Genomic DNA, 17,513 nt, shown 5'->3' with positions numbered 1-17,513 from the left:
CATCGAGTAACTCGACTGATATTTTACCTTCAAAATGGTTCACAGTATGTATTCTTAATGAAATGTTAATGCATATATATATATATATATATATATATATATATATATATATATATATATATATATATATATATTGTATATATTAATCTCATTTTTATGTTTGCTGCTGTTTTTTTTCTGGTGTTGCAGGAGATACCACATATTTTGTCATGACCACTGGGAACACCTTAGGTTCCCACAAGACCTTTCTAGATCATCTCACAATATCATCAAATCTTCATGAGGTCCAATCCATAAAACAGAGTGATGTCATCATTGCTTTTGTCCCAGTCGTGTCTCGAGCTGGTACTGACATTCGGTCTGCAATGGAAATCATTCCTAGTAAGTATAAAACCCTTCGATTTTACAGGAATGATGAATAACTGAGTATTAAACTGGGAATTTTAGAGATAAAATCATCTGCAATAAACATCAGCACCACTGTTATTTACATTAAGTTCTCTCTCTTACCCTGATTAGCACCATTAGACATGTTCCTGTGTTTTAGCATCTCAATGTGATGCTTTTGTTTCTTGTATCTCATTCTCTCATTCTCAGTCTGCATGCTTCTGCCTTGGATCTTAGGTTTCAGTTTATGGTTCTGAGGACCACAGATTTAGTGGCTGTTTTGTATTTTATAAAAGGATAAAATAAAGAAAAATCTACACTTGAATCTGGTCTAAATCCCTGACATAAACACAAGATTAGGACACTTGAGACGTCATCTTTAACAGAATACTTTAACAGAATACTTTTTTTAAATTATAGAATAAAAATGACAAAGTTTAAAAAGTTTCTGATGTGGAAAAGTCTCATTTATTAACTCAGTGTTATCACATTCTCTCTCTCTCTCTCTCTCTCTCTCTCTCTCTCTCTCTCTCTCTCTCTCTCTCTCTCTCTCTCTCTCTCTCTCTCTCTCTCTCTCTCTCTCTCTCAGAGGATAAGCCTGTCGTTCTCGTGATGCTCCACCACACCTTTGATCCGGATATTGTTGTTCCAGACGTCAGATGCTATGTGAACAGGACGGATGTGTTCGTTGTTGATTGTGTCTTTCATGAAGATCAAGGGCTGTTGAGATGCCTGTGCAACGACGACGCAATCAAAGCTGTGAAGGATCATCTGCACAGTAAAACGGTAGAGTCCTGAATGTCACCCCTTTTAAATTACAAGCAAATTCCATTATCATAAGAGTAATGAAGAGATAAAGGAAGTGAAATTTAAGCAGAAACGTGTCTCACAAATAAAACGTACACAATGTTCCCTTCGTTGCTTCCTCGGTTTAAAGCAAACTGTACGATACTGAACAGAAAACACAAAGTCTCTGCTGCCGACTACTGGTCAAAAATGATAATTTCACTGTATTTTGCATGTGCAGTGTTTGTTTTTTATAGAAAGGATATATTTCCACAAAGCATCATTTGGGTGAGTCAAATTCTGTATTTAATTTTAATCCATTTTTTAAAATTATTTTTTTCAGGTGGAGCACACCTCTCACCCAAGGAAAGTCCATGCTGCATGTGTTGGTGTATTTCTTGGTGCAATTACCGTTATAATTATCGGTCTATTAATTGGTGTTGGTGCTGGTATTGGTGCTGGTATTTTTGTTGGTATTGGTGCTGGTTGTTTATATTGGTGGTTAGAGAGAGAGAAAGAGACCAAGAGAGACAGAGAGAGTCACGTTATTGTTTAATGCTAACATGATGTTTAAATGAACATATTTCAATTGTTATTTTATTATTTTCTGAAATCACAAATAATTTAATTTCATCGTCAAGTGAATAGAGTAATACAAAAATTAAAATTATTTCTATCTTCATATGATTACAGAGTTTTAGTAATTATATTTTTTCACGATGGGCAGAAATACTAAATATTGTAATGATGCGTCGTGAGACGAAGGATCCATTTGCACGCTTTATTGAAAACTCGTGGAGCAACAGGATTGGGTCAGAATCAGCAATAACGTAGGAGAGGCAAACTTCAGAATCAGAAAAATGTGGGCAGACGGCAGGCAATCGTACACAGAGCAAAACAGAACAGAATCAAAAACCAGGAAGACACAGGAAAACAAACGCTCAGACCGACAGCAGAGGCAAATCGAGACTTCGCACTGGGGTGAAGTTCAAGTTCAAGTTCAAGTTTTATAGCGGGTAAAAAAAGGTGGCGGTGTAATCAGGACCGGAGCGGGAATTATGGGAGATGCAGTCCGGAAGCACTAGTACTCCGGTGAAGGTTCTCTCTGGTGGTGGGCGGAGGACGAGGCAGGTGTCTCGACCATGACAAATACGTCTTATTACTTAAAACATTCTTAGGAATTGTAACAATACCTCAACATTTCCATTTTAATGTGCAGATTCGATTTATGGATCTTAGCGTAGTGTTTACAGGTTAGTTGTTTTCTCAAAGTTTAATCCTGAAGCTAATTTCTGACCATTTCACATAAGATACCAGTTGAGGAGAATTTATAAAGCTGATTAATCGAACTGCTCGGATTCACCGCATGCATCCAGCAGTTTACTGTTCATCAGGATCTAATAGAATTTCTTAATGCATTAAAATATATGAAGAATTCTGTGTAAAATGTATTTTGTGTGTGTGTGTGTGTGTGTGTGTGTGTGTGTGTGTGTGTGTGTGTGTGTGTGTGTGATGTATATTTGTGAAAACTTCTGCTGAATAAATAAATGAAACAAATAAAGAGAATAAAAACCCTTGCAGTAAACGTGATGCTGTTTTATTAAAACATATAACTGGACATTTCTTACACCAATATCTTTTATAATTATTAATGCCATGACTAAAATGGAAGCGCAGTATAGATCTGATATACAACGTTCATGGGTTAGAAAATATATTCCACTGAATCGTCTTTCATTCACCAACAAAAGGAATTATTTCTGTACAAAAAGGCGTCGGCCTCATTTACAATGTCCATGCTCGGTCTGTGTGACACACGGATACAGAATACTGGATAGTCATACTGTGTGTGTGTGTGTGTGTGTATGTGTGTGTGTTTGTGTGTGTGTGTATACAGTAAAACAATACAAAATATTTGGATGTGTTTTCCTACAAGACACTAATGAGATGTGTACACAAAGTTTTTAAGTAATCTTACAGCCAGTGACAAAAAAACAAAAACAAAAACAATAATTAGGATATAACTGATCTGTAGTAGAGTTTCTACTATTATTATTATCTTGTGGAAAAAAAAAATACAAAGAAATTCAAAATACAAAATCAGCCTCTGGATCCATAAGATTACTTACTTACTACTGCAAAAATAATGACTTTTTGTACCTCAAACACACACATTCACTCACACACTCACTCACTTTTGTAGGGGGTCTAATCATGTGAGCTGTTTGTGTTTAGTCTGATGTAAAATTGGTTAGCTAGTTTAGCCAACTAGCTAACACCTTTGCAAGAGAATCCAGTTTGGGAATCTGTTTCATAAAACACTGTACATTTCACTGCTCTGAGAGAGAAACAACATGGCAGCATGGCAACATGGAAGATTCACTTTATTTCATTCAAATTGGCGTCTTCATCTATTTACGTCTCGGTCAGTGCTGTTCCACCTCACGATCCACTGAGGTATAGTGAGAAATCTAATTATACCACATTTCTTTAGTGTTTCTTTAACATTATTGTTACCTAGCTGAGCCAGCATTAGGCTATCCAGATATCTGGCTTGGAATTATTGCATTTTCATTAAAAATCCTGGTCATATCACTTTAAGTACACGTCACATACTTGTGTAAATATATACAGGTATGATTTTGACAATTAGTTTAAGCATCAGAGCCAGCAAGAATGATTGAATTTATCTCAGTTTGTTATTCCATCTGTCTCTCACTCATTTACCTGTGACTTGATCATTAGGTGGTACATCAGTTGCTAGCAAGATTTGGATATGAGTGAATATTTTGCTGAGCAATTATACTTTGGGAGAGAAATCCACACATGAGACACAAGATCTCTGAAATCTGACTGCTTAGAATGTGTTCTCTCATTTAAGGTTGAGGATTTATATCAAAGTGTTAATTTTACTACATCATTGTTTCTGTAGTAAAAATGTACACAGGGATTTGTTTGGGTGATGGACCACAACCAGATTTTCAATGGTAAATGTAGCACCTTGTCCTGGAGAAACTAGATTTTCTAGAACATCTGTAACGAGAAGAAATGACAGTAAAGTTGACTTTGACCTTGAGCTTGTAACTGTTTATATGGAAAGTTTTCTGTGAGAAAAAGTTTATTTAGCATTTTTGAAAGGAGTTTCCTGTGTCAGCACTTTGTAACAGTCAGAGGTAATTCTTTAACTTAGGAAAATGTCTTCAAGCTAGAGGACAGAGGTCCTTGTGGTTTCTCTATAACCACAAAAAAACCTCTCTTGGCCCTCTGTATCGGCAGCCAAGAAGAGAGAGAGAGAGTAAATGGTAGCGGTTAAGCACCTTGGCCAGCGATGGTGAATGCGAGGTCTCAAACTTCAGGACCATGGTCAGCGCCGCTAGGAATCTAACCTAATTTTATTTGTCACATATACATAACCTATACATATACATAATCTAACCTAATTTTATTTGTCACATATACATACATACATTTGCTCTATGTTTCTGCTCTGTAAAGCTTCTTTGAGACAATGTCTATTGTAAAAAGCGCTATACAAATAAACTTGAATTGAATTGAATTGAATTGAATTGAATACAGAGTACGACATGCAGTGAAATGCTTTTTTACATCTGCCCGGTATTCAAGCATAAAAAGGTATGGAACTAAAGATAAAAATAATACCAAAAGGAAGCAGATAAATAAAAAGTGTGATTGTCCTTAAAGTGTCCATGTGCAGTATGGTGTGTGTATAAAGTGGCACTGTGCTGTGCAAGTCCAGAGTTAAAGTGACAGTCCGGAGTTAAAGTGTCATAGTGCAAAAAAGGCTGTGCAGAAAAAAGTGAAGATGGAGGGAGAGGTCCAGTACTAAATCCTGGGTGTTTCCTGGTTTAAACTCCGAATGGCCTGCAGGAAGAAGCTTCTCCTCATTCTCTCTGTGTTTAATTTCAAGAAGCGGAAGTGTTTCCCTGAACACAACAAAGAAAAGAGTCCATGGTTGGATGGCTGAGGAGTTTTACAATCTTCCTGGCCCTGGTCTGGCACCGCGTGCTGTGAAAGTCCTGTCGGTCAGGGACACTCTCAATGGTGAAGGTGTAGAAAGTCTTTAGCACCTGAGAGGGTAGTCCGAAGTCCCTTAAGCTGTAAGGAGGCCAGATGGAACTAATGGACTTCATCTCTTTGATATTCTTGTACAGAAACCTCTAGCTGACCCAAAACCACAGATTGCTGGGTGGGCCTACGCTACGCTCATGGAGAGGACTGCTTCACCTTGTTGCTGCCGTCCACACCCTCCTGCTGCCTTGGAGCCTGGATTTTTTCCCAAGAGCTCCTAAACCCCCTTAAAGGAAGAAACTAGATTGTTTTCACTTTATCACTGATTTTCTGCTGCACTAAATTGCACTAACTTAAAGAAAAATAACACCACAACACTGCTTGCTCTAATCCCGTCTCTTTGCCTGTTCTTCCATGTCCAATCCCTCAGAGTGCCCTACACATGATAAATTGTATTTTTAAATAAAAGTCTTAAAAAAGAACAGTGGTTATTGAGGGAATCACACTTTCTAGCTATTTTAATGCAAATGCTAACAGGAATTAATTTGTTTCATGAACATTCCACAACATTAAACTAAACCACAAATATATAAAAACATTTTAATAATTTTCATGAATAATACATATAATTAACATATATAAATGTCATTTTTTTATTATTAGAAAACTGCTGAAGGATAGAAATAATGATCATGGGGTAATTATTACCTTTGCTTTATGTTGGCCTGTTGGAACAAATAAATTATGTTTACACAAGATAATAAGGCCATATGAGGCATGGGCTGCATTGTGCTGTTTATATATACACTCACCAGGTGACTTTAAAAGGAACACTTGTACGTCCTATAAGTACATTTACGGCATTTAGCAGACACCCTTATCCAGAGTGACTTACAACTGAGCAACTGAGGGTTAAGGGCCTTGCTCAGGGGCCCAGTAGTGGCAGCTTGGTGGACCTGGGGTTCGAACCCATGACCTTCCGATCAGTAGCCCAACACCTTAACCACTGAGCTACCACATCCTATAAGTGGCATCTGTGCAATTGCATAAAATCATGCAGATGTCTGAAAGACAATCCTTTCTTCTTTTGGGGGGAATCTGTACAATATGTCCATAGAAATCTATACGTTTCACTGCTCCGAGGGAGAAACAACACTACAGCTGTGTAGAGTCTCTTTATGAACACAATTAAAACAGAGACATCATTTGAGCCAAAAAAAGCACCATTTTGTCAGCTAAATCATTAAATATGACAAAATAATATTTTCTAAATGTACTAATAATATTGTTCTGTTTGGAACAATAGTGTGTGCTTTAGGGTTTCCTTTTGAATTAACAGGTTTACCAACAGCGTGCTTGTTTGTATTATTGTGACAAATTGCTGATCCAGCAATGATTGATAAAAATAAATAAATATTTAAAAAAAACCTAAATAACACTAACCCTATATATAAACAAACTTGATTTAAATATTTTTGGAAGATATTTTTAACTAAATGTCTTTATAAGGCCTTCATCTTCACCATGTATCATATTAAACAGGAAGAGGTGGAGGCTCTGGACCATGCTGTAAGTGGCTATATTGATAGGCACTCACTGCTGTGAAACGCAGTCAGCAGACTAATAGTGAACGTAATAGTGAACCTTCTCTCATTCCTCCTACTCGTGGTTTGCACACCACTTGTTTTCCAACGGACTCTTTGTACATCAAATAACTGGACTTATATTTTACCTCCAAAATGGTTCACGGTATGTATTCTTAATGAAATGTTGATACATTTATATATATATATACATGTATATATGTATATATATATTAATATATTTCTGCTGCTGTTTTTTTCCTGATGTTACAGGAAATATCAGATATTTGGTCAAGACCACTGGGAACACCAGAGATTCCCACAAGACCTTTCTAGATCATCTCACAAAATCATCAAAGCTTCATGAAGTCCGAGCCGTAAATGAGAGTGATGTCATCTTTGCTTTTGTCCCAGTGGTCTCTCAAGGCGGTACTGACATTTTGTCTGCAATGGAAATCATTCCTAGTAAGTGTAAACCCCTCGATTTTACAGGAATGATGAATAACTGAGTATTAAACTGGGAATGTTAGCACCATTGTTATTTACATTAAGTTCTCGCTCTCGCCCCTGATTAGCCTCATTAGACATGTTCCTGTGCTTTAGCATCATTCTTGGCGGTGGCGGCGGCAGTAGCACGCAGCGGCCACTCCGGGTTCAATATGGTGCTATTTACGTTTTTTACGGTTTTATTTATGTTTTTTAACCCGACTACTACCAGTACATGGACACCGGAGACAGCGGTGTTCATGTATACAACCGTCAGAAGCTAATAAAATACAGAAACCGTGCAACAATCAACCTGCACGATGATGTGCAGGATAGGATTCGTGAACTCGGCTTGCTGTGGAGAGACCAGGCCTCCAGTCCTCGGTGTGGCCTGATACCGGAGACCAGGAGAGGGGACGCCGAAAGCGGTGCGCGCGGTAAGCGTGCGGGTGTCCGTGCTATAGGCTAAAAACAAACCCTAGCCGGCCGGCTCTCCCGTCCATTCTACTCTCCAATGTTTGCTCCCAGGACAATAACCTGGACTACATCCGACTCGAGAGATTAGAAACTGCTACGTGTTTGTTTTCATGGAGACGTGGCTCAGAGTTCCGGACGCCGCCATTCAGCTGGACGGGATCACTTCATTTAGAGCCGACAGAAATGCAGCTCTGTGAGGTAAGACTTGTGGTTGTGGTGGTGGTGGTGTGTGTGTGTTTACATCAACACTGAATGGTGAAAGAACTCTGTGCTTGTTTCTAATTACTGCTCATCGTCGTGCAGTTTGTGACTGTTAGATGTAGGTCATTTACATCCCCCCAGTGCTAATGCTAAAGAGGCTCTAAGTGAGCTATACGGAGCTATTAGTGATCTACAGAATGTTCACCCGGATGGACTGTTTATCATCGCCGGAGATTTCAATCATATAAATCTCAAGTCAGTGCTCCCAAAATTCCCTCAGCATGTGGACTTTATAACGAGAGGTGAAAACACGCTGGATCTTGTTTACACAAACATTCCCGGTGCGTTTCATGCGGAGCCCCGCCCCCTGTCATGTGTCGCCACGCCCCTGCCGTACTGAGCCCCAGCATACAGAACACTCGTCAGACTCTAAACCAGTTCTGAAGCAGGTGAAAGCCTGGCCATCAGGAGCCACCTCTGCTCTTCAGGACTGCTTTGAGTACACTGACTGGAACATCTTCAGGGATTCTGCAACCAACGGCGACTCCATCAACTTGGTGGATGCCTCAAGACAACCACCATCGTTCCCGTCCCAAAGAAATCTACAGTGTCCTGCCTCAATGACTATCGTCCCGTCGTGCTCACCCTCATCGTTATAAAGTGCATTGAGAAGCTCATCATGAGGCACATCAAGCACTACCAGGTACCACCTGGTGTAGAGCCAACAACCTGTCTCTGAATGTTGATAAAACTAAAGAGATTGTTGTTGACTTCAGAAGAGCACACTCTTGATGATCTCTGCAGATGATCAGTAGATGATCCCTTGACTCTTCAGTGGAGAGTGGTGTTCATCTAGCGGAGAACTTCACCTGGTCACTCAACACTAACTCCATCACCAAGAAAGCCCAGCAGCATCTCTACTTCTTATGAAGGCTGAGCAATCTCCCTCCCCCCCATCCTGACTACGTTCTACAGAGGGACCGTTGAGAGCATTCTGAGCAGCTGCATCACTGTCTGGTTTGGAAACTGCACCATCTCAAGACCCTGCAGCGGATAGTGAGGACCGCTGAGAAGGTCATTGGAGTCTCTCTTCCCTCTATCATGGACATTTACACCACACGCTGCATCCGCAAAGCCAACAGCATTGTGGATGACCCCACACACCCCTAACACTCATTTGTCACCCCACACTCCCCTCACACACACACACACACACACACACACACACACACACACACACACACACACACACACACACACACACACACACACACACACACACACTCTTCACCCTCCTGCCATCTGGAAAAAGGTACTGAAGCATTCAGGCTCTCACGACCAGACTGTGTAACAGTTTCTTTCCACAAGCCATTAGACTCCACAATAACTGAAACTGAGCATTTCTGATCACAACATACACACGCACATCACCTGCATGCACCACACAGACCTTCAGCAAATACACACACTTCCAATATACATCCATGTTTACATGCGTTTTACATCCATCAACCTGTTTACATGCTGTTTACATCCATCAACCTGTTTACATGCTGTTTACAGCCATCAACCTGTTTACATGCTGTTTACAACCATCAACCTGTTTACATGCTGTTTACAGCCATCAACCTGTTTAGATGCTGTTTACAACCATCAACCCGTTTACATGCTCTTTTTGCACACTTTTTGCTCTTTGCACCTGCTGTCTCACATTTCAGTCTTTTGCTGTTTTGCACAACACTTTACATTATCTCAGGGACCTGCTGCTATAAAACTGTTCATTATAATATTACTGCACATGTAATATTGTTGAACATACGGTATTTACACTGCGCTGTTTCTGTCTATCGTGTAATGTCTTTGTGTATTGTCTTGTAATTATTTTGTTTGCACTGTCTTTTGTCCTGAACTGTCTTTTGTCCTGCACTGTCTTGTCTGTCTTAGTTCTGTCTTTGTTCCACGTTACACCATTTCATGTGTTTTGTATTTTATAAAATAATAAAAAAAATAAAAATCTACACTTGAATCTGCTGTAAATCCCTGATGTAAACACATAAGATCAGGACACTTGAGACATCGTCACAAAGGTGTTTAACAGAATACTTTTTTAAATTATAGAATAAAAATGACAAAGTTTAGAAAGATTCTGATGTGGAAAAGTATCATTTATTAATTCTGTGTTATCATATTTTCTCTGTCTCACTGTCTCTCTCTCTCTCTCTCTCTCTCTCTCTCTCTCTCTCTCTCTCTCTCTCTCTCTCTCTCTCTCTCTCTCTCTCTCTCTCAGAGGATAAGCCTGTCGTTCTCGTGATACTCCACCACACCTTTGATCCGGATATTGTTGTTCCAGACGTCAGACGCCATGTGAACAGGACGGATGTGTTCGTTGTTGATTGTCTCTTTCATGAAGATCAAGGGCTGTTAAGTTGCCCGCGTAACGACGACGCAATCAATGCTGTGAAGGAATGTCTGTGTCGAATGAGCGGAAAATGACCTTCATCTGAGAGTTATCGTAAGTGTAATGAAGAGGTAAAGGAAGTGAAATTAAAGCAGAAACGTGTCTCACAGATAAAACATACACAATGTTCCCCTCGTTGCTTGCTCGGTTTAAGCAAACTGTACGATGCTGAACAGAATGCACAAAGTCTCTGCTGCTGACTACTGGTCAAAAATGTTTACTACACTGTATTTTGCATGTGCAGTGTTTGTTTTTTATAGAAAATAAATATTTCCACAAAGCATCATTTAGGTGAGTCAAATTCTGTATTTAATTTTGATAATTTTTTTATTTTTGTTTTATTTTGGAGGTGAAGTGAGAAAGATATTGGTGCAGTTATTGTTGTGGTCATTCTGATTACCAGTAAATATCACAAAGACCATTCTTCTCACTGCACTCTTCCTTAAATTCTGTTAAATACTGATTTAATTCATGACTAAAAACTTGAGCATGACTGATGTTTCATCCTTGAGCTTCTTCTAGATTTTATCAATATTATATTGTAATGATTTACAGTAATAGTGCTTAGTGATGGTTTTCATGTCCTCCTGCTGAAGACTGCATGTGCTTTCCACTGTATCTGTATTTAGATTAGAGTAGTGTGTGTGTGTGTGTGTGTGTGTGTGTGTGTGTGTGTGTGTGTGTGTGTGTGTGTGTGTGTGTGTGTGTGTACAGTAAAACAATATAATATATTTGGATGTGTTTTCCTACAAGACACTAATGAGATGTGTACACAAAGTTTTTAAGTAATCTTACAGCTAGTGACAAAAAAACAATAATTAGGATATAACTGATCTGTAGGAGAGATTCTACTATTATTAATATCTTGTGAAATGAGATGTCATGACAATAAAGTTGACTTTGACCTTGTAACTGTGGATATGGAAAGTTTTCTGTAATAAAAATGTATTTAGCATTTTTTAAAGGAGTCTCCAGTGTCAGCACTTTGTAACAGTCAGAGGTAATTCTGTAACTTTGGAGAATGTCTTCAGGCTAGAGGACAGAGGTCCTTGTGGTTTCTCTATAACATTATAAACTGTCATTTTAAATAAAAGTCTTAAGAAAAGAACAGTGGTTATTGAGGGAATCACGGTTTCTAGCTATTTTAATGCAAATGCTAACAGGAATTAATTCCACAACATTGAACTAAACTACAAATATATAAAAACATTTTAATAATTTCCATTAATAATACATATAATTAACATATATAAATGTCATTTTTTTATTATTTGGAAACTGCTGAAGGATAGAAATAATCCTCTCTGGGGTGATAAATACCTTTGCTTCATGTTGGCCTGCATCACAGAAGGCCCAAGAAAGGCTAGAAAACAGTCTGCAAGTCTCTGGAACCAATAAATTATGTTTACACCAGATAATAAGGCCGTATGAGGCATGGGCTGCATTGTGCTGCTTATATATACACTCACCAGGTGACTATCACCAGATACAGGTCAAGAGCTTCAGTTACTATTCACATCAAACATCAGGAAAGAAAACAAAATGATAGACACTTGATGCTAGACAGGCTGCTGATCAACTGGAATTTTCACACAAATGATTCCCTCAAGTTTATACAGTGTGTGTAAAAAAACAAAGCATCTAGCAAGTGTAACCCCTTTTTCACAGGTGGTTTTGTGTGTTTGTGTGTGTGTGTTTGTGTGTGTGTGTGTGTGAATGAGTTGCCACTACACCCAGGTTAGAATAAAATAGAAAATGAGACTTTATTAATTATGTCCCGCAATAGTTAGGCTGCAGCTTACAAATTCTCAGAAATATAAACCCTGAAGATTGAACATGGCATTCGTAAGTCCTTCGAATCATTTAATGAACAAAAGGGTAAACAGAACGGGGAATCTGTTCAATATGTCCATATAAATCTATAGGTTTCACTGCTCTGAGGGAGAAACAACACGACAGCAGTGTTGAGTCTTTTTATTAACACTATTAACACAGAGCCAGAAAATAGTGATGGCCGGATGAACCAGCTCACCAAATCGGACTGATTCGTTCTAAACAGTGTGCATCTTGATTCAGCGCTGATCCACAAGTTACTAAAGTTACACACTTCGGTCATGCCTGACAGCCCCTCCGACTCTATATAAACTAATATCCCGGAGTATATGTAACTCCTGTACATTGAACTGAGACATGCTGTGCTCGAGCTGTTGATACTGCGCATGCTTGAATAACTGAACTGATACAGCGAATCATCAGTGCACTGAACTGAGAACTGTTTCTTTCGGACGCGTCCGACTTACTGAGAACTGGTGAGCTGTTGTTATTGCGCATGCGTAAATCACTGGACTGATACTGATACACTGGGGCAGTGGTGGCTCAACTGCTTAAGGGTCTGGGTTGTTAATCGGAGGATCGGGGTTCAAGGTGCCTAACTGCCACTGCTGGGCCCGTGAGCAAGGCCCTCAACCCTCCCTGCTCCAGTGGCGCTGTATCATAGCTGCTTCTGCACTCTGAAGAATGTGAAGAAAAGAATTCCACTGTGCTGTAATGTATATGTGGCAATAATAAAGGCTTCTATGCTCCCATTCTATACAGCAACAAATGGAAATGGTTATGATTTAATGTCTTATCAACGTATGAGTGTTTAATTAAGTTGCATTAGTTTTTGAAACAACTGATGGAGCGAAAGAAACATTTAAAAATTATGCTTTTTGTTGTAAGTTTTTGTAAGTTGATGAAGATTAGTTTATTAACTTTATATCTTTAAGACTCGTAAAACATCCACGTTTGCACATCAATGCCTGTACTGGGTGTTTTAGTTGAAAAACTTAAATGTAAGAAACATATTCAACTAAAGTTATGATTACAAAGAACTTTTCAAATGTGTTAAATTGATTGTATTAATATCTGCCGGCAGTGGTGGAATGAAGGAATTTACGTCATGACGTCATTGGGAATTACGTCATTACGTCAGGACTGGTGAACTGGATTATTGAACTGGTTCATTAAAACGAACTGTCCTAAAGAACCGGTTCACGGAAAAGAACCGAACTTCCCATCACTACCAGAAAAGCACTATTTTGTTAAGTACATCATTAAATATGACAAAATAAAATGCTCTAAATGTCTAAACAATAGTGTGTGCTTTAGGGTTTTTCTGTTTCTTTTTCTTTTACATTCTTCTTGAATTAACAGGTTTACCAACAGTGTGTTAGTTTACATTGTTGTGACAAATTGCTGATCCAGCAATGATTGATTAAATAAATAAATAAATAAATAAATAAATAAATGTGCTTGCAGAGCAACATTCTTGTTATCTTGCATACTTATTATTATTATTCCAGACAAAACTTCGGCACATAACTTGTCCCGCAGCTTTTGTCCTACACCCATGAATGAGGTGTTAAATCGACCGGCTCATTGAGCAGAGGAGTTCTATGACTTTTATAAGCGATCCAAATAACGATGTTCGCACAGGGGACGACAAAACCGGCCAAACAAGTCCCATTGACTTGAATGGGAAATTCCTAAAATTCATTTAAGCTCTCATACATGCAGCGTGCACAGAGCTCAGGCACGGATTCTCTTCTGTGTTCTCCTAGTGACTGTAGATGTAAAGGAGACTCTCAATACATGTAACTATCAACTCCACACTATCAATCCAATGATTCCAAAAGTATTGGCCCCCAGTCAATACATTTACCACACATCCATCCATCCATCCATCCATCTATCCATCTATCTATCTATCTATCTATCTATCTATCTATCTATCTATCTATCTATCTATCAAAAAGTTAGCCCAACATGGACATGTCATATATAAAAACACTCAGCACAATGAGGGGAAGTGCCTTGTGTGTATTTTGGTCACGTCACTTGATGTCACATGAAAATCAAAGATTTGCACAACATGGACATGTGGCATATCAAAAGACTCAGCCCGAGGGTGGGGATTGCGTCACAGGTTTTCGGATGACATCACATGCTCGTCCCTACTTGCATCCAAATATTTTGGCACCCTAGCGCTCCACAAAACACCCTAGCAACCGAGTGCCGAGATTTGCCACGTGCAAGCACCATTCACTTCACCAATGTACATTCTAGTATATATATTCTTGGTATGGTTATTTTTGGAAGATATTGGCCTTCAATTTCACCATTTAGCAAATTAAACAGAAAGAGGTGGAGGCTCTGGGACATCCTGCAGGAGGCTCTGGAACATTCTGTAAGTGACATTGATAGACTCTCACTGCTGTGAAATGCAGTCAGCAGTCTAAAACTGCAAGTACCAGTGAACCTTCTCTCATTCCTCCTATCTGTGGTTTGCACATTACTTGTTTTCCAACGGACTCTTTGTACATTGAGTAACTGGGCTGTTATTTTACCCTCAAAATGGGTCAAGGTATGTATTCTTAATTAAATGTTAATGCATATATATATATATATTTCTTAATCTCAGTTTTATGTTTTTTTTATGTTCTGGTTTTACAGGAGATATCAGATATTTGGTCATGATCACTGGGAACACCAGAGATTCCCACAAGACCTTTCTAGATCATCTCACAATATCATCAAAACTTCATGAAGTCCGAGCCGTAAATGAGAGTGATGTCATCTTTGCTTTTGTCCCAGTCGTGTCTCGAGCTGGTACTGACATTCAGTCTGCAATGGAAATCATTCCTAGTAAGTATAAACCCCTCGATTTTACAGGAATGATGAATAACTGAGTATTAAACTGGGAATTTTAGAGATAAAATCATCTTCAATAAACATCAGCACCACTGTTATTTACATTAAGTTCTCTCTCTTACCCTGATTAGCACCATTAGACATGTTCCTGTGTTTTAGCATCTCAATGTGATGCTTTTGTTTCTTGTATCTCATTCTCTCATTCTCAGTCTGCATGCTTCTTCCTTGGATCTTAGGTTTCAGTTTATGGTTCTGAGGACCACAGATTTAGTGGCTGTTTTGTACTTTATAAAAGGAATAAAAATCTGGTACCATAGAAAAGCATCGTGCTGTCTAAAAGATGATGAGCTCCAGTTTGCACATTTTCCGCTGTCTTAAAACAAGTTTCTACCCTCTCTCTCTCTCTCTCTCTCTCTCTCTCTCTCTCTCTCTCTCTCTCTCTCCTTTCCTCCCCCTCCTCCCCGCCCTCCCTCTCTCTGTCTCTCTCTCCCCCTCCTTCCCCCTCCCTCTCCCTCTCTCTCGCTCTCTCTCTCTCTTTCTCACTCTCTCTCACTCTTTCTTTGCGCAGTGCAGGCTGTGTAGTGCCAGTTTCACCTACATTTCTAGCTTTTTTGCTAGAATTTTTTGGTTAACTATCCTTTTTTATTTTATTTTTTTTCTAACTTCTTAGTACCATGAGTTCTCTGGATTTAGAGAAAGCTCTGGGTGTCAGTGCATGGCACTATTGTGGAGGACTGCTGTCTGGCTGCTGGAGATGTGTTTGGGCATGAGAATGTGGTGGCGGCATTCCAAATGAACAGTGCAGTGTTTCTTTTTCTGAACACCGTAGATTTCATTGTGGGCCAAACAAAAATGGTGATTTTCATGAGCAGGAGAAAGAAGAGAGAACAGAAAGGCAAATTTTAAATTTCATTGTGGGCCAAACAAAAATGGTGATTTACATGAGCAGGAGAAAGAAGAGAGAACAGAAAGGCAGCCACAATAGTTTACTGATAATAACATAAACAACAAAGTCTAGGATTTTAGTTGATTTTTGATTTTATAAAAAAAAATACAAATTTGCTAATGTTTGGAAAAATTGTGGTACCATAGAAAAGCATCGTGCTGTCTAAAAGATGATGAGCTCCAGTTTGCACACTTTCTGTCTCAAAACAAGTTTTTTACCCCCCCCACTCTATCTATCTATCTATCTATCTATCTATCTATCTATCTATCTATCTATCTATCTATCTATCTATCTATCTATCTATCTATCTTTGTCTCTTTGTCTATCTATCTATCTATCTATCTATCTATCTATCTATCTATCTATCTATCTATCTATCTATCTATCTTTATCTCTCTCTCTCTCTCTCTCTCTCTCTCTCTCTCTCTCTCTCTCTCTCTCTCTCTCTCTCAGAGGATAAGCCTGTCGTTCTCGTGATACTCCACCACACCTTTGATCCGGATATTGTTGTTCCAGACGTCAGATCCTATGTGAACAGGACGGATGTGTTCGTTGTTGATTGTGTCTTTCATGAAGATCAAGGGCTGTTAAGATGCCTGCGCAACGATGATGCAATCAATGCTGTGAAGGATCATCTGAGAAGAATGAAGTACCCAGAGGTAGAGTCCTGAATGCCACCCCTTTGAAATTTATTTGAGAGTTATCATGAGAGTAATGGAGAGATAAAGGAAGTGGAATTAAAGCAGAAATGTTTCTCACAAATAAAACATACACAAAGTTTCTGCTGCCGACTACTGGTCAAAAATGATCACTTCACTGTATTTTGCATGTGCAGTGTTTTCTTTAGAAAAGTAATATTTCTACAAATCACAATTTAGTCAAATTCTGTATTTAATTGTAATCAATTTTTTATTTATTTTTTTATTTGCAGGTGGAGCACACCTCTTACATAAGGATAGTCTTTGTTGCAGTTATTGGTGCAGTTTCTGGTGCAGTTTTTGGAGCAGTTATCAGTGCACTTGCTGTTGCACTTTGTGATGAGTGTGATAATGAGCATTGTAATGCAGGTACTGTTTCTGGTATTGGTGCTGGTATTGGTGCTGGTTTTGGTGCTGCTATTGGTGTGGTCATTCTTATTACCAGTAAATATTACAAAAACCTCCTGCAATAATCTTAAATTCTTTTAAATACTGATTTAATTCATGATTAAAAAGTTGAGCATGCCTGATGTTTCTCCCAGTTTAATCCTGAAGCTCATTTCTGACCATTTCACATAAGATACCAGTTGAGGAGAATTTACAAAGCTGATCAATCGAACTGCTCAGATTCACCGCATGCATCCAGCAGTTTACTGTTCATCAGGATCTAATAGAATTTCTTAATGCATCTAAATATATGAAGAATTCTGTGTAAAGTGTAGTGTGTGTGTGTGTGTGTGTGTGTGTGTGTGTGTGTGTGTGTGTGTGTG

The 17,513-nt window shown here is 38.8% G+C and overlaps 2 protein-coding genes across 4 annotated transcripts in view; both read left to right on the top strand.

Annotated features, from left to right (window-relative positions):
- LOC113660615 overlaps positions 1–17,513 on the top strand; it is a 61,742-nt gene that overhangs the window by 504 nt on the left and 43,725 nt on the right. Inside the window, exons 1-4 of one of the 3 annotated variants that reach the window (XM_047808422.1) lie at positions 1–44; positions 190–381; positions 977–1,173; positions 1,517–2,007. The exon at positions 1–44 is cut by the window's left edge and continues 488 nt beyond it. In XM_047808422.1, coding sequence (XP_047664378.1) covers positions 35–44; positions 190–381; positions 977–1,173; positions 1,517–1,729 — 612 coding nt within the window. In that variant the 5' untranslated portion in view covers positions 1–34 and the 3' untranslated portion in view covers positions 1,730–2,007. Of the gene's footprint in view, positions 45–180; positions 382–976; positions 1,174–1,516; positions 2,008–17,513 lie in introns of those variants that run through there. The other 2 variants (XM_047808290.1, XM_047808331.1) reach the window with 2 other exon arrangements.
- LOC113660624 lies at positions 14,911–17,464 on the top strand. Its single transcript, XM_027174252.2, has 3 exons — positions 14,911–15,093; positions 16,499–16,704; positions 16,977–17,464. The coding sequence occupies exons 1-3, from the start codon at positions 14,922–14,924 to the stop codon at positions 17,214–17,216; spliced, it is 618 nt and encodes a 205-aa protein (XP_027030053.2). The 5' UTR covers positions 14,911–14,921; the 3' UTR covers positions 17,217–17,464.

This window comes from Tachysurus fulvidraco, chromosome 1 (genome assembly GCF_022655615.1).
Source record: "Tachysurus fulvidraco isolate hzauxx_2018 chromosome 1, HZAU_PFXX_2.0, whole genome shotgun sequence".
In the NCBI taxonomy this organism is placed as follows: domain Eukaryota; kingdom Metazoa; phylum Chordata; class Actinopteri; order Siluriformes; family Bagridae; genus Tachysurus; species Tachysurus fulvidraco.
This window is presented reverse-complemented; position numbering and strand designations above follow the sequence as displayed.